Source organism: Catharus ustulatus, chromosome 12 (assembly GCF_009819885.2).
Source record: "Catharus ustulatus isolate bCatUst1 chromosome 12, bCatUst1.pri.v2, whole genome shotgun sequence".
Classification (NCBI taxonomy): Eukaryota; Metazoa; Chordata; class Aves; order Passeriformes; family Turdidae; genus Catharus; species Catharus ustulatus.
In genome coordinates, this window is record NC_046232.1 from 17,671,973 (window position 1) to 17,699,890 (window position 27,918).

Below are 27,918 nucleotides of genomic sequence, written 5' to 3' on the forward strand. Positions count from 1 at the left end.
CCCAGTTCTGTAAGCACCATCCACAACAAGGGGACTTGACTTATACACAAGATCCTTTCTAGTTTACTCAGCTCCAAAAACACCACAAACCAACCAGGGGAAAAATGCACTGTCAGTTTTAAGGGTTTGAGGTGAAACTTGTAGGCATTCTTATTTCCTAGAAGAGAGAGTGCTTTTGAATGTGCTGTTACACCTGGAGACCTGATGTGCAGACCACCAAAGCCAAGAAAGGACTTTCCAACAATTCTGACCATTGCAGAATCCAAAATTAAATGCAGATACACTCAGGCTTAGAAATACTGCAGAACATCAGAAAGTGTTCTCAATTCAAAAGCAAGTAATTTGAAAATGAAGCAGAACAAACTAAGTTTGAAACAACAGGTACAATATTTGTCAGGAGCTTAAATGAAGCTGAATGTAACAGAAACAGTTCGTTTTGGTGTCTATGGAATTGTTTGTTATTCAGCACCTTCCTCAGTATCAAGAAAGAGTAAGTATCAGAGAGAGGAAAACACCTATAATGATGCACAGTTACAAAAGAGAGTGAGAAATTGCTCTTTGTTGGATACACCAAACTACTGGATTTCATTTCTCATTTCCCAGGTATGCTCCCATTGTTATCTGCTGCTGCTGTCACAAAACAGGGGATTTGGGAAGAAGTCATCTTCTACAAGTGGGTTTTACAGATGAGATAGGGACTGTGTAACCACATCATTTTCCATTCATGCAAAGGTACCTTCACAGCTACAGCTTAAAGCCTGAACAAGCAGAAGGGCTGAAAGCCTCCTGCAAACTCTAACCTCTACATATTGCAATGGTCAGCAACATGTCAGCACGTTGGGTTTGTTCTTGTGACACCCTCCTGTGCAGTTGGCACTGAGATTTTTTTGTTTGTTTACTTACAAGAGGCTCTCTCCCCATTGTTCCTTGGATTTATATCTCCTTTGCTCTGTCGTCCCTTGGTTCCTGAAACCTCCTCCATACGGTAAATCTCAGAAACACACAGTTTAGGATTAAATGCAAAGTACATCTTCCCCTCACTGATTGTCAAGTTATGATGGTTCCAGTCCCACAGCTGCTGAAGATTGTGGTTGTCAAGCACGTAGAAGGAATAATTCCTAGAAGGAAGATTTTGAAGAAAAAAATACTCATTTTAATTCACAGTCCATTCCAACAAAGAATACCTTAATATAAGAAAATTTTGAAACATTGATTTTTCCCTCTCACTTTAAACTGGTGTTCAGCAAAGGGCTTTTCTTCCTTCCCATGGAGCAGTTAGCCCTGAATGTTTAGGGGGCAGGGAAATGAGTGTGACACAGGGCTCCAAGGTAACACCACATCATCTAAACCCCACTCCAACATGTGTTTAAGAATTGCATAGGAGTTGCTATGAGGAACATAAATCCATGTCCTCTGAACAGCAGGTCTCTACACTGGATTTTCCATTTGGTGGCAAATGGGAAGCAGTAACCTTAGATACTTTATGGAAGCAAAAGCCTTCTGGAGTTCTGACAATAAAACAGTCATTAACAGCTCTAGCTTATGTTTACAGAAGCAGCTCTAAGAGTTTGCATAGTGAGGTTTCCTTGCCTCTCTGTTCCACCTCTTGGCCCAATAAAGATTTCCTACATCGTGCCAAGTACAGTTGCACCTGTGCATGGAAACCCAACAGCAAGCAGTTGTACTGACTGCACAGGATCCAACTTCAGAGCACAGAACTAAACACAGGCAGCTGTGCTGAGCCCACTCCCTGAGCACAGCCCTGGAACAACATGCACATCCTTTATTTCCACAGATACTGTATACAAAGTTGTGTGCAAAAGGCCTGTTAAATATTATGAAAGCCCTATTAAACATTATGAAGCAATTCCTGGTACTACTCAATTGGGCTGAAGTGGAAGAAAAACCCACATGCAGCAGAAGCAAGACTGTAGGCTCCACATCAGCTGCAAGACAACACCTGCAAGGACTCTGATACTTTGGGATAACAGGGGCAGGAATGCACCACTGGGAAATGAGATAAAGGTCTGAACCTAAATCAAGATAACCACATGGCAGCATTTATTTCACTCTGGTGGGAAGTTCCCCCATCATTAACTACAGCAAGACAAATCCACTATTAACACAATGAAGCCCATCTTACACTGCTCAGCCCCTGTCAACACAGCTACACTGGGCTTTCTACAAACCCTTCTAACTGCAGAGTTTCTGCAGGGAAATGTGGCAAACAAGCCATAGGGCTCATAAAAAGCTGCAATATTATTCATTTGTAGTTTTCCATCAATTACTCCATTTAAAAATTAAATAATTCCTCCCTTACCCAACCCAAAACAAAAACTGCACTCTGGCTCCCATCTGCACAGATTTGCCATTTCTTGTAATGCAGAGCATATTTTCTCCTATTTCCACCTGTCCCTTAATTACCCATTAATTTCTGAAGAAGTTGATATACCTGGTACCACTTCAGACACTGAGAAGAACGTGCTCAGTTAACAAGGGAACAGAGACATGTTTGCACTTTAAATGCATTCTGCCAGGAGAGAACAACGATGTTGAACTGCCTGTGGGATCTGACAAAATCACCAAATTTTGTGTTGATTTGAAACTACTGCACCTTACTGAAGTTCAGTGTTTGAAAAGCTAAACTTACGAGCTTCTGAAACCTCCACACAAACCCAGCCTCACACCTCAGTGTACAAACTCCCCAACTCCCTTTTCCAAACTTCACTCACACACAGGCAGTTCAGAACCCACCTCCCCAAAATGAGGACTGAGCTGAGGAGCATCCCCAAGGGAGCCTGCACTGCAGCCAGGTGTCACCCCAGGTCTGGAGGGTGTCATTCACTCCCCACCCACCCTGCTCTGCTGGAATGCTGTGGTTAGATCAGGCCTTGCTGCTCTCCTGAAGTCTGAATTCACCACACCCTGACAATAATGATCCCAGGAAAACAAGCCATAAATTCCTCAGTGAGGAACCACACAACAGCTAGAGATCCTGTTCACACCTTCCAACAGGCCTGACAGCTGATGGCTCTGCCTCAAAATGGTGTAGAAAACAGGGGGGAGGTTGTTTTGATTTTACAGGCTGTCCCCCAGTTTGCTGCAGAGGTTGAAACACAACATCAGAGCAGGTCAGTGCCACAACTGAAACTCCTCCTCAGTCACCATCTCCTGAAGGCCACAAACTGCTCATTTTCCAGCACCCAAGCTGGGATGCTCAGGGATGTGCTGCCCACACACCATCCATGCACACAGCAGTGAACACACAGACTCCAGCAGAGTCAGCACCAGGTGAGGGAACAAAACTGCAACAGACACCGAGACCCCTCTGGCAGCACACCTCCATCTCAGTTTCCCTACTTGCAAGGAGGAATTATTTTCTTGCTGTGGAAGCACATTCACTACAGACATGGTTGCCAAAAGAGGCAATGAGAACTCCAAAGACAAAGTATATTATCTCTAAACTTTCCACTTTCTGTGATAACCAAGGTAAGCAGCAGGAACTGAATAAGGAACAAAGAACACCTAAGTGCTGTTTTGTCAGTTCAGTTCCATAAATAAAAGGACAGTGGCTGTGGGGTCAGTCATGTAGTGAACAACAATCATAATGGGCCTTAAGTCACCATCTCTCTCACCCCCCAAGGCACTGCTGGCACAAACAGCTCCTGTTCCAGCAGCTCACTGCTTTGCAGGTTAAGATCCCACTCCCTGTTTTTCCCAGTTCTGCCCAAGTAATTGTTCAGGCTCAGTCCTTCCTTGTCAGGTGCCTACTTCCACCTAAGTATTTTTGGACATGTTATTTAGACTGTGGTAATGCCTGAATTATGCCAGGTGTTTTCCAAGCAGAGAGACTGCCCCTTAGTATGTAACTGCAGTCATTTCCTATCACAGGGGAATTTTAGCACGAGTAGCTCTACCATAGATCAGTTTTACCTCCCTACTCAGCCCTGTTTTCTTCTTCAAAGCTGCACCTATTTAGTGCTCTGTTTGGGAATCTGACTGATAAACCTCCTGTTTCCCCTCAGTTCAGATCTGTTTGCTGACAGACAAGGTACCACAGACATAATCACCACCTGAGACACAAAGCTGAACTCAAATTCAAAAAGGTTGAGGGAGAGAGGGGAGAGAAGCAAAGACAACTGGAGTGTCTGTGCTGAAGGAGCCCAGCCTGGCACTGGCAATCCCATGGGATTTGCATTGGAACCAAGCTTCTCCAGAGACCCAGGGCTCCTCTGAGCACACAGCAGGGAGAGCTGCCCTTGCACTCACTCTGTCAGATGCTGGAATTTTAAGAATTTAAGGTTGACCAAAGGCTAGCCTGAGAGAAAGAGGGAGGCTCTGAAGAATCCCTGGTGCTTTAACTTTATACAGTCAGGGCATATGTCAGACATAAGCAACCTTTCCAATGACTCTCACACTACCTTTTCTTCCACAATTTCCCTCAATTCTTCATTTAATAGCTCTGTCATTATGGAGGGGACTGATTTATTCCACAGAAACATGGGATGGCTACTCAATTTGGGAAGAGAAAGAGCAAGACAGTTTGCTGAAGGATCCTTACCACATCTCAGCATCACACACTTTTGCCTTGACAAACTTTTACCATCATAGGAAAACAGGAGTTATGCACAGCAATAAATACCACATGGTGAGTAATTATAGAAGCAATATAATCCACAGCAAACATTTCAAGGGATCAACTTTTCCTTGTTGACCAGTCTTTTGCATGCTCAGTAGATAATCCATGCAGTGCTAACATTTCAGGGAGTTGAAAACAATTGCAACTTGTACTGTTAGTTGCACTCCCTGGTCGGTAAAATTTGTATTTCCTTTCAGCTGACTTCCCCAAAAAACTCTTTTAAAACCCAACAGTAACTACAAAGAAATCCAATTGTTTCTGAAGAGTCTTTTTTCTCAAAGAGAGCAAAAAGAACAAAACCAAACCACTTTATTGATGCAAAGAATCTACCTAGAAGAAGCTGAAGTGAAAAGCAACAGCAAAGGTACCATAAAATACTTGCAATATACTCAATTTAACATGTTGATTTGGACAGTAATGCAAACGAGCAATGCTGTGCAGAGGTGATCATGAGGAGAAAAAAGCTGAATATTAGTAGGAGAGGAGATTCTATAAATGAAAGTGAATGGTTTTTAGGAGACTTATTCTCCACAGCTTTCTATTAAAGTGAAATTGCATCCACAAATATCTGAACACTTACCCATCCACCTGCTCCTCTCCCAGAATGTACCGCAGGTTCTTCAGGAAAGACAGGGAGACCAGTGCATGGGAATGACGAATCTTCACATACCCTGTTACTGTCTCAATCAGACCCATGAAATTCTCCAGTTCTGAGGCAATGTTATCTACAGTGAGAAAAAGATAATCATTATCATTAACAGAATTCACAGCTTTGCCTGATACTCTGCTTCGTGCAGTATTAGCTCAGTAAAAGAAAATGTTTGTACTTGTTGCTTTTGAAAATGAGAGACACTGGTGCTCCTCCCCCAGAACAGTTGCCTGTGCAGCCAGATGGTGGAAGGGCAAAATAAAGCCACAGAGTAACAGTGGGAAACCAGTCCTGCTTTTCCATACTGGAACACCTGGTATTTCCATGGGCATTGCACTCTGAAGGCAGCACCAAATGGCGAGCCAGCATTCTGGCAGGGATGAAAAGACCCTTGTGTAAATGTACACACCATGAGAAGGAATTGCTCTTTGGGTATGGAGCAAGGCTCAGGCAGAAAGCTCCACTGGAAAACAGAGAATGAGACTGAAGATGGAGAGGAGAGGGTATGTTCCTAGTCTGCCCTCAGCATTGCTTTCCATGACCTGAAAAGCTACAAAACTGAACCAGTTGGTGAAACAGCAAAGATAAAACCATCAGGAAATCCTCCTGCCATGAAACATGTTCCAGAAACTCACTGAAGCTGACTTTCTATTAGGAATTATTAAAATTACTGCAGAGGAAGCTCCACTCTTCAGAACTGCCTCCTCTCTATGAACTGTCCCTGCCCAGGGCTGCAGCACCCCATCCTTCACAAGCACAAACTTTGCTGTCCTGACCTCCTGGCCCACCCCCACTGCCTGGTGCCATCACCTTGCCAAATTATGCTGCAGTTCCAAGGAAAAGTTTTTAAGGACTTGGGAGAAGCTGCTTTGGGATGTGTTTGCTGTGATGAACACACCAAAGTCCTAATGGATGGCTAGGATGACCAATTATCACATATCAATGGTTGGTTCCCATACCAAATAATCAGATGCTCTTTGGCACTCTAAAATAATGCTTAAATAAAATTTAAAAATTCCCACACACTTGCCCCAGGTAAGTGGAACATCTCCCATAAGGGAATCTTGTACCTGTAGCAGTGGGAGAACAAATTAAAAAATCCACATGCTGCTGTAACTAAACCCCAGAACCTTCATTCAGCATGAGGCAGGGAATCAAACAGATCCCAATCTTTCAACCTTATTCATGAAACCAACAGAGATCTTCCATAGGGACATACAAGTCCAATAAAAACTAACAGCAATTTTTACTCGGCTTTTAAGAGCTCATCAACTGTCAACACCTCCCTGGCTGATGAATCACTGCTCTGACAAATTTAATCCAGTGCTTGTACAAGACATGTGACAGAGATGGCCAGCTCACTAATGCTGACCATCCAGCAGCAGCGTTAGGCTTCATAAGAGCTCTCAGCACTCTGGATTCCATGTTCTAGCAAACACCACACCTTGCCTTAAAAAGAGAGGACCTGCAGTCTTACAGTGCCATGTGACAAGTTATTTACCTACCCAGATGCAAGGATTTTCAATGTTTCCACCTTCTTGGGTGTTTATTACTCCTTTGTGACCACAGCTTGTCTAACTGCTTAATCCTGGCCTTGTCCTGCCAAAAAACCTGACAAAAATACCAGCATTCCCTGGGAGCAGAACAGCCATCCCACCCGCCTGGGGCAGGATGGTGCTGCACTGGGCCAAATCAAACAGGAGCACTGCTCTGGGCCTGGAAAGCAATCAGCTTGCTGAGTTTTTAATGTTCTTATCATTGTGCTGACGACAGAAGGAAAAATGTGAAAAGCAGCCTTATCAGGGGTTCAGAAGGAGAGGGCGATCACTTACTTCCACGGCGGATGTTGATCAGCAGATTTCCCTTGAGAATTGTGCATCCCTGCAACATTTGTGCTGATGTGACCGAGTCAATGGTCTTTGTTTTTCCATCCTCACAGATTTTGGGGCAAGGTCCCTCACAAGGGCTGCAGAACATGCTGTGAGGAAAGAGGGGGACATTGAAAATAAACAGCGATATGTGACTCTGAGTCTACAGACGGCTTCGAGTTGAATTTTGGAAGATATTTCCCTCTAAAGCTTAGGCAAATCCTCCATGCCAGAAGGAAAGCTGCCATGCTTGCTCAGGATACACTTGCCTGCTGCACTCCAGAGAAGCTGGAGCATTGTACCTCCTCCAGTGGTTGAATGGACCCATACCCATGGTCTGCCAGCTTCTGGAAGGTTCTGTGGTCCTTCCAAAGTCAAAGGCACCTCAGGTAAAACCCAGTGCCCTTACAACTGTGCATCTACTCCAACTAAATTGTTCCCAGGAACCCCTCCCATTTATGAAGGCAGCCTCAGAGTGCAGGGAGATTTTGTGCTAATCCCAGCCCAACCTCAACAAAATAGGCCAGCCAAGAACTGGATATGGGAAAATACTGCTCACATTCTTATAAAGTTGTCCGTGTCCATGTCCATAAACCAATATTTAAAGCTCAGCACTAGGGAATTCCATGTTCCTGGCCATTTAACTCAGAAAGACAACTGTGGGGGCACACAGTCAGGAGGGATGTGGAGAAAGTGAGCAGTCAATTAGTCACTACTTCTTACAGCTTAAGAGGTATTACAGCAGCAAGTTTAAGGAAACAGAAGATTGTGTCTTGATGCAAGGACAACTAATTGGCAACAGGAATTGGAAGAGGAAGGCCAGCAGTCTAGCAAGTTCAAAATGGGTGATACAGATGGAAACATGAAGACACAGCCCCAAAGTCAGAGAAACCAGATTGCCAGAAGCTGGGAGGCAACACTGAAACACAGGCTCGTTTCTGCTTCTTATACTCACAGGCACTCAGAGCATTTTTAGCAGCCAAACTCAAGCAACTCAAGACAGACCAGCCTTTGGCTGTAGGAGCTTTTTAAAGGCTCCATGTTATATTCCTTACATATTCATCTCAAAGTTGGACACTTCACGAGTGTACAACACCCCCTGATCACTCCTCCTGGTAGATGCCTTTCCTGATTCAAGGTAATTTTTATTTTCCAATTTATTCTAGCATTTTACTTGGTATTTCATGATTACTTACTCCACTTAATACCACTTTAGAGACGGAAAAATAAAAATTTTAAAAACCCAGCTCCAAAGACAAAGGCTTCTGCTGACAACACTGATGGACAGGGGCCTAGTATTTATTTAAAAAAAAAAAAAAGTGAACCCACTTTTCTCTGAGGCTTAAAGAAACATGTAAATTGATAACAGTTTTCCATGCATAAACCATAACAGAAAGAAGCTCCTTTCCTAAGTAGTAAGCTCCTATTTCAAAATCCTGCTCTATAACCTGCCACAAACCACTAAAAGCTGCAGACACAAGAAAGAGGCTTCAACTAAATGTACAAAGAATGCTGGAAATGCTTTCCATTTGCAGCTATTTGTTAACAGCACCTCTGGGGAACAGAACATTCACTGGCCTTGAGTTACAGCTCCTTTCAATCTCTGCAGAGAGCACAACACCAAGATAAGACAGGATGGCCACGCACTCCAGCGTAAGCAGCTCAAACAGCTGCTGCTACAAGCTCCAGGAGATAACAAAAGCTGCATTTCTCAGGTGAATATCTGGATTTGGGCAAAGGCTGTGTTAAGTTGCTTGTATCCAAATGCCAGCTGGAGACTGCCTGGAACGGCTGGATGACACACAACTGCTGCATCACCACGATCACCTTTCCAGAAAACACAGCAGCCTACAAAGACATCTTTTTAGCATAATACTGAAGCACTACAAATTTTAGCACAGTATCCTTTGCTGAAAGTCCATGACTTCCAAGGGACAGTAGGCAATGAAGGCTGTTTGCAAGCAAACATTGCTCCAACTGTTAGAATTAAATAACAGGAGGAGAGTGACATCCTTACTATTGTGCATTATTTTTGTCATCATCTATACGATTACTTCCTTTTAAAACACCATTGTTATCTCCTGGAAATAGCGAAAAAAGGGAAATTAAATTAAATACACTGAAGAATATATGTTTCTAAAATGCAGGCACACATAAAGCAAATAATATGCAAGACAAGGTAACTCCTATGGTTTGTTCTGTGTGATAATGGTCATCAGCCAACTCCAGCCTTGAGCATCACTGTGTTCTTGGGCTTCACTTTTGTTTTGTTACTCCATTTGAAGACCTGGTTCTGCACTGCATGGCCTCCTCCAGCCCTTCTGAACCACCAGAGCTGCACAGAACCACACACACCCATCAGGAGGGTTCATCACGGAAAGGCCAAAATCAGCTTCGACCGGGAAGCCACGCAATCCCCCACTGCAATTCCCCCTCCACCCCAAATAATTTTCACCCCAAGCTGCCCCTGAACAGGGAGTGGCAAACCCCCAGAGGACAGCCAGCGTTACCTTTGGCTCCCGTTGCGGATGAAGCCCGAGGGACACTCGGCCATGCACTCGTCGTTGTGAATCACAAACTTCTCGTACTCGCTGGCGTCCGTGGCGGGGACCTTGGAGCAGAACTCCCTGGTGACACAGCGCCAGCCCTCGAACTTGTAGGTGTTGGGGGGACAGGTGGGCAGGCACACGCCCTCGTAGTAGTAGTTGCGGCAGGCCACGCACGCCGTGTTGTTGTCGGGCGCCGTGCAGCTCCCCAGGCACTCGGGGTGGCAACACTCGTTTTGGTCTGTGCAGGCTCGCTTCCCGCACGAGCTGGGGCACACTGCAGGACACAAAGCAAGGCAGCATGAGCAACACCTGCCGTGGGGAGCGGCACTAAAGCACAAACTCTGCTCTGTGCAGCTCTACGGCGATTCGTTCCCTGCGCTCCAGAGCATCTCTGGGAAAGAAACCAAACCCGCTACTGTAAAAATTTCTGGTTTTCTCAGCTTTAGTTGCCTGAAAGTATCTTTTTCTCGGATCAAATTTATGACATGAACCAAGTAAGTAATAAAGAAAACTGCTGAAAGCAAGATCAACATAAGGATAATGGAAACAGGCAGTACTGGAACCTAGTCCATAGCCCCAGTATTATGGACTTTTTTTTTGGCATGCTGACTTATTGTCTTTCTAAGCATTTCTTGCCTTTCCTATTTGTACTTCAAATTGGTCTTTTATTGGCAAGAAAACAAGCTTCCTTCAAAACAACTTAATTACACTTGTAGAAGGAAGCACTGCTCTACTGCAGCACACATGGCTGGGCTGACCCCAGTGCAGCATCCCAACGCTGCTTATGTGAGCAAAATGCGGTTTAATAAAGCATCAAATCATCATCCACATCAAATACCGAGGAATTATGGAGCTACTATTTTCCCCTGAAGAGCATAACAGAATTCTGCCTTATCCTCAAATTCTGGGTTCAGAGAACAAAATATGAAAGAAAGAGAAAAAAAAACCCAGGGTGCAAATTTATGGAGACATTCGTTTTATGTGAAAGCGTTTCAGCTTGGAAGACACGAACAAAGAGCAGAATCCTCAGCAGCAGAGCTCACCACTGCTAGATCAAAAGAAGTGGCAGCATTATATTTATGTAACAACAGCATTTTGATTACAGCACTCTATGGCCTTTTAGCCACACGAGCCTTGTGCCAGAGGCTCTGGAAACACACAGATTGCAAATCTGGTTTGCATTAAGTAGCTGTTTGCCACTTTCTAACTTAGCTAAAACACTGTATCAGTAACAGCAGCAGGATTTCAGTGGTGCCACTACAGAGAGACACAAGAGGAGCACCACAGACATTTAAACTGAAAGACTTCAGCAGAAAGCAGAAGTTAACATCCCAAAATGACCATGGAAGCAGCTGATGGAACTCCACCTAAGTTCTTCATTGTGATTTATCTCTCAAGTTCTTCATTGTGATTTATCTCTCAGTTTGCAGCTATGGTGTTGTTTTAATGCAGGACTAAACACCCTCAAGTTTTAATGCCCCCCTCTTCCCATAAAATCCAGGCTTTCCAGTTTTTACAATCCCATTCAGCAGAACTCCACCATCCTGACACAGGACAAAATGCTCAAGGACTGCTGTTAAGCAATCACAATAACAGTAATAACAACAACAACAACAATTCCCCCACTAAAACAAACCAGAAACCACAAAAACCCCCATTGCTCATAGCTCTGCATCCAGGATGTTGACATCTTACACTGACTTTTGATTATAGACATTTTCTGACAGCTTTAAGTAGTGCCCACCTTGAAAAGGACTTGCCAAAACGCCATAGAAGAATTTTGCATTTCTTATCAAAATGATTCTATATTGACTCTTGATTAATTTTAATCACCTTATTTTGAAATAGATGCATATTTGAATAGGGGGGAGACTGAGAACAAGGAGGTGGGACCATGAGCACTGCTGGTGCCTGCCCAGGTACCACAAGCATCACAACTCTCACATGAAAACCAAATTAAGAAAATTTTTGCAGAGCCTGTAAGACTACAAAGAGCAGGAATGCAGAGGCAATCACTACTAAATAATTCATTGTCTGAAGATGCTAGATGGTGTTTTTTTGTCTTGAAAAGGAAATAAGCCATATACACCAAAGCCATATACCAAAATAAAACATGCATGTGTGTATTCTCTTTTGGACACTAATCTGCACCAGTGCAAAAGAAGTCTGCCCAGTAAGACATCACAAATTGCCTTTCCCCTTAAGGTACACAAGACTTGCATCTGGCACTAGTAAGGGTTTAAAAAAAAATAAAAATTCAGTGTGTCTTGCTAGCAGATGGACTGCTGTGCTGAGTGGGTGCCAGAACTCAGATTTCATGTGGTAGCTACATTTCCAGTTCAAAGCCCTACTAAAAAAAACACACACACCCCACCCCATGCCTCCACAAAGTTCATTACTGGGTGTATTGATTAAATACATGATTTTTTTGTTTTCATCTGAACAATTTGCTGGAAAACAAACACCGCTGTACTAAGTATTGGGATAAACATAGATTAAGTTTATTTCATTCCTGGGAAAGACTCCTGTATTCCCTTAATGCCTCTGCCATTCATGAGCAGTCTGCTATAAAAATAGGATTCCCTGTATCTCCTGGTAAATCTGCTGACTCTGGTCTACAGAAATATAAATTGGAGCACAGAAGGATACACAAGTTCACATGAAAAAGGCCATCAGTGAAACACATTTTCAAAACTATAGCAATATTTTAATCACAACCATTTTAACATGAACTCTTGAAAACTTTATAAAGATAATTTTTTAAAAGCTCAGCAACCTCCCCTTTTCCTCAGTCCTATTTTCTGCTTGTTCTTGCTAACGTTGGCAGAGTTTTCAGCCTGGAGACAATACGGGTATCCTGTTTCTTTGAAGAGGCAGAACAAGAACTTCTGTGTGTGTGTGTGTGTGTGTAGGATGTATTATCAACAACAAAAAAGCCTTATCTGCCTTACACGCCAGCTCCCTCAGATATCCCTGTCCTAAAACCTTACTAAACATCACTGGCTGACCTCCCAGTCCAGACCCATCCATCCTCCCCCCACCCTCCCAAACTGTGCTACTTGGGCTCCTAGATTTGTACCAAAACATGCAAAACTCAGGTTCCAAAACACTTTGGCCAAAAAAAGCGCCCTGCAATGCACTCAGTAACTTGTTGACTTAATTCTGCAAGAACATCAGAGACACAAACAGGAGCAAACAGTGAGCTGACATTTGGGGACAGAATTTATCAGCCAGGTACAGCAGTGCCTTGGAACATGAAGGTTGATGACGATATAGACCAAAAAAAAACAACCCCCTGAACAAATCCTTGCTGACAAGCCCAAGGGCAAAAAATGCTTAATTGTCATCACATGGAGATACCAAAATAATGGAAAATTTCAGAGACCTTGGAGGGCAGCCATGGGAGAAGGAAGTCAAAGCAAGACGTGGAGAAGGGCAGACCCTTAAGCACTTTAATAAAGAGATGATGGAGGCTGACTAGAACAGCATCCATTTACATTTAGGGAGTGAAAGCAGTGTCAGATCTTCAGAGAAAGACACTACAAGAGTATCAGTAGCAAAACCAACAACAGAACTTGGACTGTCCATCTATACTTCACCTTCTCTCTGGTTTCTTCAAATGAGTTTTCCCAGTCAACAAAAAATTCTGATTTCCCAAATACTATTAAGACACTATGATCACTGATAAAAAAGAAGAGAAAGGCAAATTTTTTCATTCCAAGATGCCTGTTTACTGAGCAAATCAGATTTAGGCTTGACATTTAGCAAGGAGACACCTTAAAACTAAATGCAAGAAACATCTTAGAAACAGGAGGAGCCCCAAGAGAATCTGACTCAGAGACTCATTATCCTCAATTAAAACCCCCAAGATGCTAAACCAGAACTGCAAAACACAAAGCAAGGTTTGGAAATCCTCAAACACAGCTCTGGAAGGGGGAAAAAAAAAAATTCAAAAGCAAGCAACAAATCATGTGTATTGATGACAGTTGCCTTTTGGACAGGCTGAGGCTGAGGAGGTGGCAGTAAGTTTGTGTGACATCCAAACCCTCCCTGCTATGCGGAGCGTGCACCACGCCAGGGCTCGGGGCTGACATCACGGCTATCGTACGGTTTGGGCAGACAAAGTGTTCTTATCATCTCCAAGACGCCATGACTTCAGCGATGCTGGAGCAGAAAAATCAGGTGAATAAACAATCAGTCACAGGGAGTGCAAATGCAGCCAGAGGAGGAAGACTCCTGGCAAGCGGAGGCGCCGGCCTCGGCCAAGGATGGCACCGCGCCAGTCACATGCGGGCAAGCAAAAGGTTGCCAAGTGTGGGATAAATATTTTTTAAAGATTCTTTCTCTCCTTGTAAAAAGATACTTGATCCTTCTTTGGTTTGTTGGGTTTTTTTTATTTGTATACTCTTTTTTAGAGCATCCTTCGGATAAAATAATGTTTCAGGGGAAAAAAAAGCGCCTCGTCTTGAGTAGCAACCAGAGGAGGAAGGGAGTGTTTTCTCCTAGCCAACTGCTGAAAAAAATTAGCTGTCTATATTTATCCACAAAGACAGAAAAATACAGTCACTTTTGGAATGTTAATCCTTCTACATGACAGAATTTTAAAAATATTGCATTTTAATGGGCTAAACTTTGGTACGGTCTTTCAAACAGCTGACTTCAAATGCTCAAACAGCCTATACAAGACCTGATTTCTTTTGCCCAAAATTCTGTGAGAATAGAGAGACTGGAGAGACATTACTCAGAAAATCCAGTTCCAGTGATTCATGGTCAGGACTGGAATCAAAAAGTACAGAATAAAAGGAAATATACATATTAAATACATGCAGTAGCATGTTCTGATCACAGAAATATGGGTAAAAGTCATCTCCAAGGCACTGAAGAGGCCACTCAGAGCAGTTGTGTAAATCTTTATATTGCCACAGAAATACCTATTAGCAGCTTATCAACAATGGTGTATTTTTTTCTTTTCTGTTCCCCCATCTCTAAAACTCATAATCTCATATTCAGTGAAAATCCTGAAGGCAAAAAATGCTGCCATGTTGAATCACTTTCTAATAGTTAAGGCACAAAGTCTGGCAGCTTCTGACATTAACTGCCAGATCTCAATAGTTCAGTTCAGCCCAGCACTGATCTAGGACCTGGAAAATATCTCCTCCCCTGTTACACCTCCAGTTTGTAGAGTTGTGTCCACCAGTGAAATATTTGGATAAATTTATACAAGCTTACACCAAGAGGGCACTAAGTCTACAGCCCACAAGCTATGTCTGACTCAAGATCAGTCATGCGTTTCCATGTTTAAATCCTAGTCACTACCAATCCATTTTTATCCCTGAGACCTTTCCAAGGATCCTGAAATTGTTCTGAAGTGGTTCAGGGAATTATTTTCTTCCCACTACACCTGGTCAGCCTCCATCACACAAAGCTTTTTGGTCTCTCGCTTCTCGGTATTTCTGTTTGTCACAGATGCTGTGTATGCCTTTATCCCTGCATGAAGGAGTGGGTGTGATGAAGCATCCAGAACCTCAAAATAAGGATTTACCCAGCCTGACATCAGCCCATAGCTGCCCAATTTTTAATCATATGAAAGACTGATCAAGGAATCGGTTCTTGCATTCTCCTCCTCACAATTTTACAGGTGAAAAACAATACACAGCCAATCGTGCAGCAGCTGGAGCCAGCTGCTCAGATGGAAGCACCTGTAGATGATTCTGGAGCAAAGGAAGTGGAAGGAAGGAGTGGGAGACAGTTTAGGATAGGCAGGTCCAGCACCATCCAGCACCTGGAGACTCCCAGATTCCACCAGCTGCAGTGAGGTCTATAAAGCAGAGAGGAAACGTTCACCACTCAATGAGCACATCCCACACTGGAGTTGGATGACCCCACACATCCCTTCTCTGGCCACCTCTCATTCATTCCTTACTCTAGAAGTCACACCAAAACAGCTTCCTGCTTCCCAGCTGTGACATAAAAAACCACTTGTGCCAGATCCATTTTATTCAGAGCAGAGGACTTGGGGACACTCTTTGGCACTGCAAAACTCCCATCCCTTCAGGTTTCTGCAAATGAAGCAATCAACCCTGCTAAATGCTCCAGCAGCATGACAGGAACTCCCACCCCACCAAAAGGAGAGGAAATGGAAACCTGAGTGAAGAAAACCACCTTATCCCAAGTCAACAGGAACCAGGGACAGCACAGGCAGTGCGCGTCTGCTCCCAAGCGCGTAACACCACGGCCCAGGAGGTGCAAACAAACACCAGTTATTGACAAACCCCGGCAGCACCAATTGCATTCTCCTCCAAAACAGTTCATGCTGCCCAGCACAGCCCAGACTGGCGCTGTTGCAGCTGGCACTGGGGAGAATGAGGAAAAAAACAAGTCCATTTAGTCCCTTCCACGCCAGTATGAATTCAGCACATAAACAAACCCCACGGAGGCAGATACACAACCATCTCTGGGGATTTGGGGCCAGTTGTACTCTATCTTCAACACTGGGTAAACAAACTGGTTGGGAATGTTTTACCAGCAGTACTGCACTGCTCCAGAAGGATTTCCTCTACGCACGAGGAAATTTCCCGTGGAAGATGCAAATCAGAGCAGTACCACCGATCAGAGTGGGGATGAAGGCAGGAACTGAGGGTCCCCCCGTGGTGGTGAAAGCTGCTCCCATCCACTGCCATCCCCCACCACTCACTGCCACAGATTTGTCCACATTCCTAAAGGGACAACTGAAGTTCCTGAACTTTGCAGTAACAGATAAGGAAAGTGAAGTGCTGCAGAAGAACAGCTCTGAGGCAAATTATTTTTCTTTTTGCTGCAGATTACCAGCGATATATTGGGGTTTTGCTTGTTCTTGCTAAAAGCCAGATTTAATCTGCCTGTCTTCCAAATGCTTCAAGTGTAAAGAAATAAGCTTTACAGGGTTTAATTAATATACTGCAAGGAAGGAGTGCTGGTCAGCCATCTCCTGGCAAAAGCCCAGCTGGAGGAGGACTACTATTCACATTCCAGATTTTTTCAAAAGGAGGAAGACAGGCTGATAACATTATCACACTGGCCTAAATGATGTAGTTCTCTTAATGCCGAAGGATCACGGCCGTTTAATCCAGGGCAAACAAGAGTCACTGCTTTGGAGGGATTCAGCTCCTGCTTCATTTCAGGAATGCCCTTTGCGTTCATGCCTCACACCCATCAACAGCTTAACCATTCTGGCACCAGCAGTGAAACAGAATGTTCATCTTGGAGGCTGAATCAACACTGCTCCAGCCGAGGGCTAATTACACTAAAATTAAAGGGAAAAAAAAAGATTCAGGAAAACTGTTCATAATACACACAGTGGGGCAAATCTAGGAAGTTTTTGTTCATCTGCTACTGACATGACAACGACAAATGACAAAACCTGTCAAGTGCTAAACATTAGAGAGATGAAAATTCAATGAAATAGCCAGAAAGAGCCAGAACATTCAAACTGTTTTACTACAGAGCAAGATTTTTCAAGTTGTTCACCTGTTAGTGAGACAGGTCACTAAAAACAGGATTAAGATCCAGATGTTCGGGAGCCCAAGAAAAGAGCAGGATGATAATGGAAGGGCAGAACAAGGTGCAAGAATGCTGATGGTCTGGTCATTTAAATTAAAAACTACTAAATCTGGGAGTATTACACCACTTATGATATTTGTACATTGCAAGTGAAAGGCACCCTGTTAACAACAGCAGCAACGATGCTCCAAACAATATTAAGGCAATTATGCTAAAATGATCAAATAAAGTATTTCCTTCAGGACTTCCAGAAATGCAAGAGTGTAAGCAAATCTGACAGCAACTGAAGATTGTGCTCTAGAGATCCACAAGAATCAAAGGGTGAGCTCTTTCCTTGGTTTTAATAATCACAGAATGTATTTTTCATTCTAAATCTTCCTCTACTATAAACGCAGAGGGACTACAGAAAGTTCCTGAATTTCTAAGACCTAAAAGCAGGCAGGAAGATTGTGCATTAATCCATTTCTTAATGCATTTTAACAAATTTACAGGCAACATGACAGTGGGAAGGATACAGCTGACTTTAAAGCGGTATTAGAATTACTTTCTTCTCAAATACCACAACTATGGATGGAAGCATCCCAGAGAGAAATGGGAAAATGTTGAGTTATCTTTTTAGACTTGATGCAAAAATTGCTTTAATAATCTGTAAATCACCCTGAACTATCTGGACCTAAACTTTCAACTCCATCCTTCATGGTCTGATCTGAAAACAACAGAACTGCTGCAACAGTTGTCTGTTTGCTTGGGGGTTCCTGAGCAGCTTCTGTGTGCACAGAATAGCTGGAGCTGGGCTGCAGAGCCTGCTTTGGGAAGTGCAAGGATGCTCCCAGTCCCTTGTGGCACTGGACACGACCACAAACCCAAAGCAGGGCCCAAGTGAACCATTCAGCAGCTCTGGATCCCCAGACAGCTCCAGCCAAGCAAAGGACTCAAACACCTGAGCCAGAAGGCATTGGGGAAAAGTGCCATGGGTCAGCAAGGAGCACAGATGGAACAGCAGCAGCTGGGAGTGCTCAGTGCTTCCTGCTAACCCAAGTGAGGGATGACAGTGTCATCCTGCCTGTGCTCAGTCACTATCTTTAAAAACCTCCTCCGTTGTGAGACAGAACTATTTCGGTTCTTCCAACAGTTTGATAAATAAACTGTTTGACTGTGACATCCCCCAGAAACTGCAAACACACAGAATATACTCACGGGACAAACTGCACACACTGCTGCTGGCCATGTACTCACACACTGCTACGGCTTGGATGCTGGAGCTGTCTCTGCTGATACACTTCCACACGCTTTTGAGGAATTCCTGCTAGCATGACTGGGAGAAAATAACAATGACATTGCTTCGGACTTTCTAAATCCCTCCCTGTAGTAAGGATTTGTGATCAGATTAGGGAGTACCAGAGGTTTATTTATTTATTTGTAGGAAGGACAGCCAAGGTGAACTGTATCCCTGGCTCTGACAGGGGCTCCAGGCTGCAGCAAAGCCAGCTCAGAGACACTGCCTGGCTGCTCTGAAGCTGGAGACAGCATCAGACAGCACTTATTAAAGAAAAAGAGGGGATTCATGTTTTTGATATTGGCACAAAGTGGGAAGCACGCTGCTTCCCACTCTGTTTTTGCTCGAGTTTGGCACGTTTGAGCTACGCCTTTCTTCTCCGGTACCTTTTTTTGTCATCTCAAGTCACATTCACATGAACATATAAATACGCAGATCCTTACGCTCTGTGTATAGCAGATACTTACAAGGATGGTCTCAAAAAAGAATATTCTTTTCACACACTAAAAAAATTATACAGAGTTATTTTAAATTCAGAACTGTTTGTATATTCCTTATAAGTTTATAAAACTCTCACTGTCCTCCCATGACTAACGAAACTGGAATTGAGAGAGTATTCTATATTTATAACTCGTCTGGTTGCTCATGCCTATGGCCCTATTTCCACCCTCCATTACTGTACACAGAGCTATGTGAGGTATTGTGGGTTCCCAAACTTCACCGATTTCCTAACAAGGCAGGCCTGTGTCCCGGAGGAACAAGCTGGGGGCTGTTTCGTTCCAGCATTGGCCCAACTCGGAGGGAGAGGCCTCGAGCACTGTGGTTTTGGCAGCTCATCCTGAAGCTGGTATTAGAGGCCACGTCTGGGCAGTGACACGCCGAGCTGGCACCGGGCTGGGGATCGATGCTGTGTCTGCAGCACAGCCCCTCTGGGATTCCTGCACACTCACCCCACTGACTGCAGCAGCTCCTCGGTCACCCACAGCATGGACACACCACAGGCACCAGGCAAAACCAGCCTGACAGATTTGTTGGCCTCTTAAAATCCTCCAAATTTATCCAAACCTCCCCCAAGAGCACGGTGTGCTCACTGATGCTGGCCCACTACAGACCTCCAGTGGCTGGCAGAGAAAGAGACTATCAGGTATCTAAATGCAGCAAAATAAGGAAAAACTGGATTACATACAAGTGAGGGCTGGGTGACATTTCTTACCCATATGAACACCATGCAATCACATCCCATCTTTTGAAAAAAAACACTTTGCTAGTTCAAAAATCCCAGCAAGAAATCTGAGGTTTTGTCATTGCAGAGGTGCCTCATAATTGATGCATTTTTAGCTAATGCCAGGCACTTGTGGGGCACAAAGCTTTTTTTAATTCACAGCTCCTATATAAATAAGCATTTATCCAAAAAGCAGAGAGGAAACAGGCACAGACTTATTTTTTAAATTCAAAGTATGTTGTTGGTGGGTGGGATTAGGGTCTAACACTCATAGAGGTGGATTCATTACAAGGCCAGGATGGATAAAAGCCTTGAGTAAACTGGTCTAATAGAAATTGTCCCTGCCCATGACAGGAGATTTGGGCCTAGATAAGATTAAGGTCCTCTCCAACCCTTGACATTCTAGGCTTCACTGATTCATTAGCATATTAGAGCTACAAAAAACCCAAAAAAGCAAGAAACCCAGAACTCTTCCTAAGAGGCTTTGCTGAAAAGCAAGTTCAGAAGAATTTATCTGGGGGTCTGAATGCTTCACATACAGAAGCAAGGCAAGATCTGGACTATGCTCAGAAAGTTTAAGGCTCCAAAAAACCACTACCAGTAAAGCAAGAGGCGAACATGGACAACTTTGTGTAACTGAATTGAGAATGTTTCCCCCTAGGAAAATTAATGTTCCCTTGAATACTGTAGCTGAGAGAGTGACAGCTCCTAAATCCTCCTATAAGGCAAACCAAGAACACCTGCCTTTCCTTCCCTTTAATCCCAGGGTCACTGGCTCTGCTGTGGGTAGGCACAACTGCAACTTTTTTTCCCCCTGAATTTATTCAGCCGTTTTCTTTGCTTTGCAATAAAGCTGTCAGGATTAACAGGCAGCTCTGGTGAGTCAGATGTTCAAAGAGAAAACATGATCTGTACCTTTCCCCATCTCTACAGCAAAGCTGCTGGTGGAATTGTTTTCCATCACTTGCCACACAAGACAAACTTTTAAGAGCTATTAAACACTCCTCCACCTTAGCGAGAAGAAAAATTATCTAAATTTATCCAAGGAGCTAAAGTTCACTACACTTTGAGGAAAGGATTTAAATATGGATTATGTTTTCATCCATCTAGACCACTGAGTAAAATCATAAAAAGGTTTATGAAGAACTAAATAGAGCCCAACTTAGTATTGTTATTTAAATTATTTTTTTAAGATTCATATTATTTACATAATTTTAAAAAATGTTTATGCTGAAGTACAGCAATGATGTTTTCCCAAAACGTGTGATAATTTGACAGACCCTTTTCTACAGTTTTTAGAAATTCTCTTTTAATGTTAAAATTCCACTAAGTATTTCATTAATTCTGCAGAGGGCTAGTATTAGTTACAGGAGAAAACCCAGGTTCCCAAAACAAGCTCTACAATTCAGTAGTATCAGTATTTACAGGTTCTTCATGCAGAACGTGCAGACTTCAGACAGACCATGAAACTTTCCACAACCTCGTTTACCCCAGAAATTATTGGATTTACAGGACACCCATGAACACCTACAAATGGAAAATTTATTGAATTCTAAGCTTTATTTCTCAATAATACTGTAGTAACAAGACTGCAATTACCTTTTCCTCCAGTTATGGGTCTCCCTGAGCCAATAACTGCAGATATCTTTGGTTATAGAGGTCAAAGGGGTGAAAGCATCACCACACTTCCCATTTTCCACCTCCTCATGACGCTACACTGTGTTTTTACTATTCAGAGGTACATCCTCCTCCTTGTACTGACCTATTCTGAACACACCAGCCGTGCCATTCCCTACATTCTCCAGTTGTCTATTTACAGAACACAAAGCAGACCAAGAACCAAATATTTCTGGCCATGCTGCAGATATCAATACCACATCACCCCCACAAACATTTAATGCTGATGCTGAGAAATGCTGTGACATTTCTGTACCACCTCTGGTCCAGCTGGTCCTCACTATGAAAGGGGACCAGTGGTTTTGGCCAGCTGGAGGGGGACAGGGCTGTATTGCCATCACTTCATTTGAGAACCACTTTCCTATTCCATCATTAAAATGATATTTCTCTTCCAATGTTTACAACTGCAACATCAAACTACAAATGGATCTGTCTCCATTTCAAGAAGGGCCTGCTTTCTCTGCAGTTACATGAACTTCAACTTCCACACCCGTTACATGAAGTTTTCTGTAAATTATGCAAACACTAGCCAGAACACACTGCTTAAAAATCACACTGGTTAAAAAAACAAACAAAACCCAGATGAACCCAAATTTGCAGACAGAACCTTCACTGAAAAACAATGAAAGGGAACTACCAAAAACAGTAGATCCTGTTTGTTGATGGCTCTGAAACAAGAAACAGGGAGGGGAAAAAATAATTAGTATTCCAGGATGTCCCACGCACACACCCAAAACTAAAAGCATTAAATTGGATGGGAATAGAATAGATGATCTTGCCTGCAGTCAAATACAGAGAAGTATCATTTAAATTGCAAATTACAGAGCAGCAGATTTTTGCACAGAGTTCAGGGCTGTTCTATGGTTTGTTTTTATGAATTAGGAATGACGTGGGGAAAAATTAAGGGGCGGAGCCAGCTACTACCCTTAATACATATTTCAGCTTAAATATTTCTCAGATTCATTTGTTGCACTTTATCCAGGCACCATGGCTCATTAAAGTGATGACAGAAAGCAAAGCAGCTTCCCAGAGATGATCCCCAAGGATGCAGCATCCGCTGGTGGCCGCGCGGCCGCTGGAGGATTAACTGCTACACAAGGATCTCCAAAGTGACTAATTACTCCCTCCTCCCCACATCATGTCCTTCCCCACATGGGAAACTTTTAATCCATTTATACCTTTCCTAGGCAGTGCTTTTCTACCAACAGTTCATCTGACAAAGCTTCTGCCTCCCTTTCCCAGGTTTTAAAGAGCTTGTTCCTACCAACATCAGCTTCTTGGCCATGGTTCCCACAAATTAAACTTGATGAGAGCTTAGTAACAGAAAAATACATACTTCACATTCATACAGGGCTTTTTAATCAGCAGTTCTCAAAATGCTTTACCAAGTATGAAATCTAATCAAGTGGCTGGTTTTGATATGGGGTTTGGGGGGATAAATGCAATTAAAAAAAAAATAGTTACTCCATGATACAGCAAAAAGCAGAAGATTAGGAACAGAAGAAGCTGTTTGCCTTGATATGCAAAAGCCCTGACACTACATGATAATAACTTTCTGTTAAAAAGCAGACAGTCCTGAATTACAGACTTCAGCACACGATTACAGAACGCTATTCAGAGGACCTGGGGCTCAAGTGTTTTCTTGCCAGGTTGTTAGCACACAATAGAGAAAAGACCAAGCAGAAGCCAGGCGATCTTTTAAAAATTATTTTCGAAATCAGCTTGCTTTGGGAGTATTTGTAAAAAACTCTACTAGTGAATATGTCAGTAGCCACAAAAAAACAGGTATTTCACTCTTAACAGTGGAACCCAGCTTAGACTAAAATGCAAAATACCTTTGCAACATCAGACTTGGGTCTTTTGAGACAAAGACACTGGTGAAGATTCTGTAGGCTTTAAGGGATGACAACAAATGTCAACATCTTCAGCACAGAAAGAAGTGAGGCTTGTCTGACCAAAGAGTATTGAGCCAAAGGCTTTACGGTGACACATGACAGATCACAGCATCATAAAAATAAAGGTTGGAAAGGACCTCCAAGATCATGAAATCCAACCTTTGACCAATCACCACCTTGTTCACTAAACCAGAGCACTGAGTGCCATGTCCAATCACTTCTGGAACACCACCAGGGATAGGAACTCCACCACCTCCCTGGGCAGCCCCTTCCCGTCCTGACCAGCCTCTCACTGAAGAAATTCTTCCTGATGTCCAGCCTGAACCTCTCCTGGCACAGCCTGATGCCATTTGTCTTGTCTGCTGCTGGTTGCCTGAGACAAGAGCCCGACTCCCTTGTGCCAGGGAGTTGTAGAAAGAGATAAAACCACCCCTGAGCCTCCTTTTATCCAGGTTGAACACCCCCAGCTCTCTCAGCTGCTCTTCACAGGACTTATTTGATCCAGACAAGTCAGCACCACATCACTCAACAGTAAAATTCAGCTGAAAGCCTCATTACAAACTACAGGAGGGTAAAGAATGTAAAGCAGAAACTTGGGATTCTTACAAGAAAATATGCATAAGGTATCTTCTCCAAAGGTTTCTATCTTAGATATTTTAACTCAAGGATTTTTTGATTTTTGAAGGTTTTCTAATTAATAAGCCAAATGGCTTTACAAATTAATTTTATTTTTCAAAACACATTGTTTTCTTTGTTTTGTCATTCTGGGCTTTTTAATCACATATGCAGATGGTACCACCTGGGAAAGTTTACACGCTTACATCATTAAGTGTCTTTGAATTAACTTCATGCCAATAATTTTTTTTAAGATATAACACTGCCAAATTTGTCACTTGAGAAAAGTTAATCTAATTCTTTTCTTGCTCACTGGAGAGAGATGGGAGTCCTTCTTCCATTGAGGGACAGACACTGATGGTCAGAGTTCAATCACACAAAAATTCCACCTTTTTATCTCTGGTCCCCACTTGACTGCCCAATGTTGGAACCTCTACTACACAACGAATGTCAATCACAACTGGATTTTCTCAGCCACCACCAGCCCCAGTACCCTGCAGTCACAGCTGGATTTAACAACACACCAGTGGAGATGTGACAGGATTTCACCCACAGCACAAAGATGGAACCTGGAGTCTCCATGAGCTGCCCACAGCTGCACAGCTTGGGACACGGTCCAAGCCATCTGCATCTGAACCTGGGAGATTGCTCCAAACTGCCTTTTTTAAGATTAACAAATGTGTCTGCCTCAAAAATTATCATTTAGAGAATGACATTACCAGGTCAATGTGTTCCTGAGCACTGTCTTTGAGAAAAGACAATTTAAAAAGCATTTTGTGGCTGTTGGTGCAATGGGTAACAAAAACCAAACAGGCTCAGAACAAATAACTTAATAGCAATGTCTGTGGAAACCAAAATCTTTTTAAATGCAGTTTGAAATCTGCCAAGTTACACTTAAAAGAAACTCTACAAGGCCACAAGCCCCTTTGGCCAGCTTCTCATTCCCTCAGATTTCACCTCACCTGCATGGCAGTGCACAGCTTTGCTCACATCTTTCCTGTCCCTGACAGATGAACACGGCATCCTGTTCACTCTGCCATCTCCCACTCTACATCAGCTTTTCCCCTGCTCCCCTCTTGGCCTAAATTATCCTTGCACACTCTGCAGGCTCTTCCTTGAGCTCTTAAATCACTCCTCAAGCCTCACTCCTATCCAGACTACTAAAAATGCAGCCTCAGGAGCTATTACCTACAAAGCATTAAAAACATATCCTCATGAACCTGGTATTCCCCAAACATCCATCCAGCCTTCTGGGAATCCTGTCAAGAACCAGAGGCTACAAGTTGCACATGTGAATCTAGTTTTTATTGATTGTTACCTTGATAAAGCAACAATCTTGACATGCATCCAACAAATTTCAGCTGACCCCCTGTATCTAAGGATGAAGGTCACAACTAAGAAATATTCAGCAGCTCTAAGTCTAATCTCATGATCCAAGTTATTTTCTTAGCAAAGTCCTGCAGCGTACATTGTTTCATGGACTGCATCCTACTCATTTATAATGTGCATCCTGTCAATCAAAAGACTCAATAATTGAGCTGCAATCACATTTAGAGCTAAATGCTTTTGAAGTCTAATCAGTCCAAATCAAGGCTCAGCAGACCAGTCCAAAGAATCATGTCACATTCCAGAGCACTGCGGCTTCCACTGGGTACACAGTGGGTCTAAGTAATTACATGCCAGAGAAATCCATTTTTAATAAAATTCTATTGGTTAAATAGGGAAAAAAATGCACAGAACAAAATTTTTAAATCCTCAAGTATAATCATTATTTTATCATATGACAGTAAGTGTGTGGTGCTGGTGTATTTTTGTCAACAGAGATGAGGCTGCACTGCAAACACCTGCATTAGAGAAGCTGCTCACAGATTCAACCACTTTGTGCATCCTAAATCCCACAACTGAAAAGAGACACAAAAAGAAAAATAAATAAACAGGAAAAGAAGTGGAGGGGAGGTGAAAAAGCGCCTTGTGTTGTTTCATTCACCACTGATTCCGAAACATTCCAAGCAGCCGCAGCTCGGCGGGGAAATGCAGCCGGGATAATGCTGGGGCTGTGTGTCTGTGCCCGCAGGAGCACACACCCCCGTGATGGCTGGGGATGTTTGTGATGGTTTCTGATGTTTGTGATGGTTTGTGATGTTTGTGATGTTTGTGAGTCTGGAGCAGTATCACAAGGCACTGCCCCCGGGACGGCTCCATGGGCAGCGACGCAAAATATCCCCTCCCAGCCCAGCACATGCACCCAGGTTCACTGAAATATTCCTTTTAACCCAGCACATGCACCCAGCTCCTCTGAAATATTCCTTTTAACCCAGCACATGCACCCAGCTCCTCTGAAATATCCCTCCCAGCCCAGCACATGCACCCAGCTCCACTGAAATATCCCCTCCCAGCCCAGCACATGCACCCAGGTTCACTGAAATATTCCTTCTAACCCAGCTCCTCTGAAATATTCCTTCTAACCCAGCACATGCACCCAGCTCCACTGAAATATTCCTCCCAGCCCAGCACATGCACCCAGCTCCACTGCAATATCCTCTCCCAACCCATCATATTCACCCAGCTCCACTGAAATATCCCCTCCCAACCCAGCACATGCACCCAGCTCCACTGCAATATCCTCTCCCAGCCCAGCACATGCACCCAGCTACACTGCAATATCCCTTCTAACCCAGCACATGCACCCAGCTCCACTGCAATATCCTCTCCCAACCCATCATATTCACCCAGCTCCACTGCAATATCCCCTCCCAACCCAGCACATGCACCCAGCTCCACTGCAATATCCTCTCCCAACCCATCATATTCACCCAGCTCCACTGAAATATCCTCTCCCAGCGCAGCACATGCACCCCATGCCTGCAGCTTTTGACTCCAGGCTTCAAACTGAAGGGGAAGCAGGAGCAGCAGCCATTCAAAGTGCAGGGAAAAAAGCTCTTTTAAAAGCTCTCATCACAAAACAAAGCAAAATTTAAAGGCAGAGCTTATCATAACCTCAGTCTGATTCTGCAGGTATAGATTGCTCTTCATAAAAATCAATAGAAGATGATTTTAAGCTGTTTGATTTCATTACTGTGTATCAAATCTCTGCTCTGAATGGAACATCTGAATCAATGCAAAGCTGCTACAGGCTACACTGTCACAGGCTTTCACGTGCCTTTTCTCTACCACTCTCACCACAAAGACAGCGAGATAAGAACCCCACACTGGAGGTTATTTGATATTTCTAAACAAGTACCAGCAGCAGATAGGCTTTTTCCCCTTAGCCCTCTGATTTTTCACACTGATGTTTCAGATGGAAAAGCAAAACCAAGCACGAACTGCACACAATGCACTGGTTTGCTGCAGTGGGGACTGGAGAACTAAAATGTCCTATTTCCAGTACTGAGAGATGAAAACATGTTGAATTAAACAAATACACATGTACACTCTTCATGCTGAGGCTGTGGGGTTTCACCACAAAAGAAACACATTATAGATCACTGAATGCATTAAAAAAAGATGGCACAGTGGATTTCTATGCTGTGCTCTGAATCATAACGAGAGGTTTGTTAAAACCTGAGCAGACACACAAAAACAAATGTCGTGGCAACAGGATGATTTTTTATATATGTTTTAGTCAATATGTCACAATATAAAAATCTGGAGTTTCAACCTCTGGGCTTCTCTGAGCCTCCTCCCCTAAATGATGTCCCTTTAGTTAAACTGCTGCCTTCATAATCCAGCAAGCACATCCCAAACTCCATGCTCAGAAAGGTTACAATCCCATTTGTTTCCCACTCGTAAGACTGGCAGTGAGAGGGAGCGAGAGGCACGGCACAGCCTCCCACACGTATCCTGAACGCCCCCAATCCATATGGGAGTCACTCCAACACCCAGCTCTGCACCTCCAAAGCTGCACTGCTCACAACTTCAAATAAATGTCTCATTTCTCCTCCCTGCATCGTTGTCAGGAACAATTTGTTTCTTTTGAGCACAGACTACTC

The 27,918-nt window shown here is 43.4% G+C and overlaps 1 protein-coding gene across 2 annotated transcripts in view; it reads right to left on the reverse strand.

Annotated features, from left to right (window-relative positions):
- IGF1R (insulin like growth factor 1 receptor) overlaps nt 1-27,918 on the reverse strand; it is a 168,938-nt gene that overhangs the window by 31,897 nt on the left and 109,123 nt on the right. For both annotated transcript variants that reach the window (XM_033070483.2, XM_033070482.2), the window contains exons 3-6: nt 9,667-9,979; nt 7,121-7,266; nt 5,220-5,364; nt 904-1,118 (exon numbers count right to left, since the gene is read on the reverse strand). In XM_033070483.2, the coding sequence (XP_032926374.1) occupies nt 904-1,118; nt 5,220-5,364; nt 7,121-7,266; nt 9,667-9,979 (819 nt within the window). The remainder of the gene's footprint in view (nt 1-903; nt 1,119-5,219; nt 5,365-7,120; nt 7,267-9,666; nt 9,980-27,918) is intronic.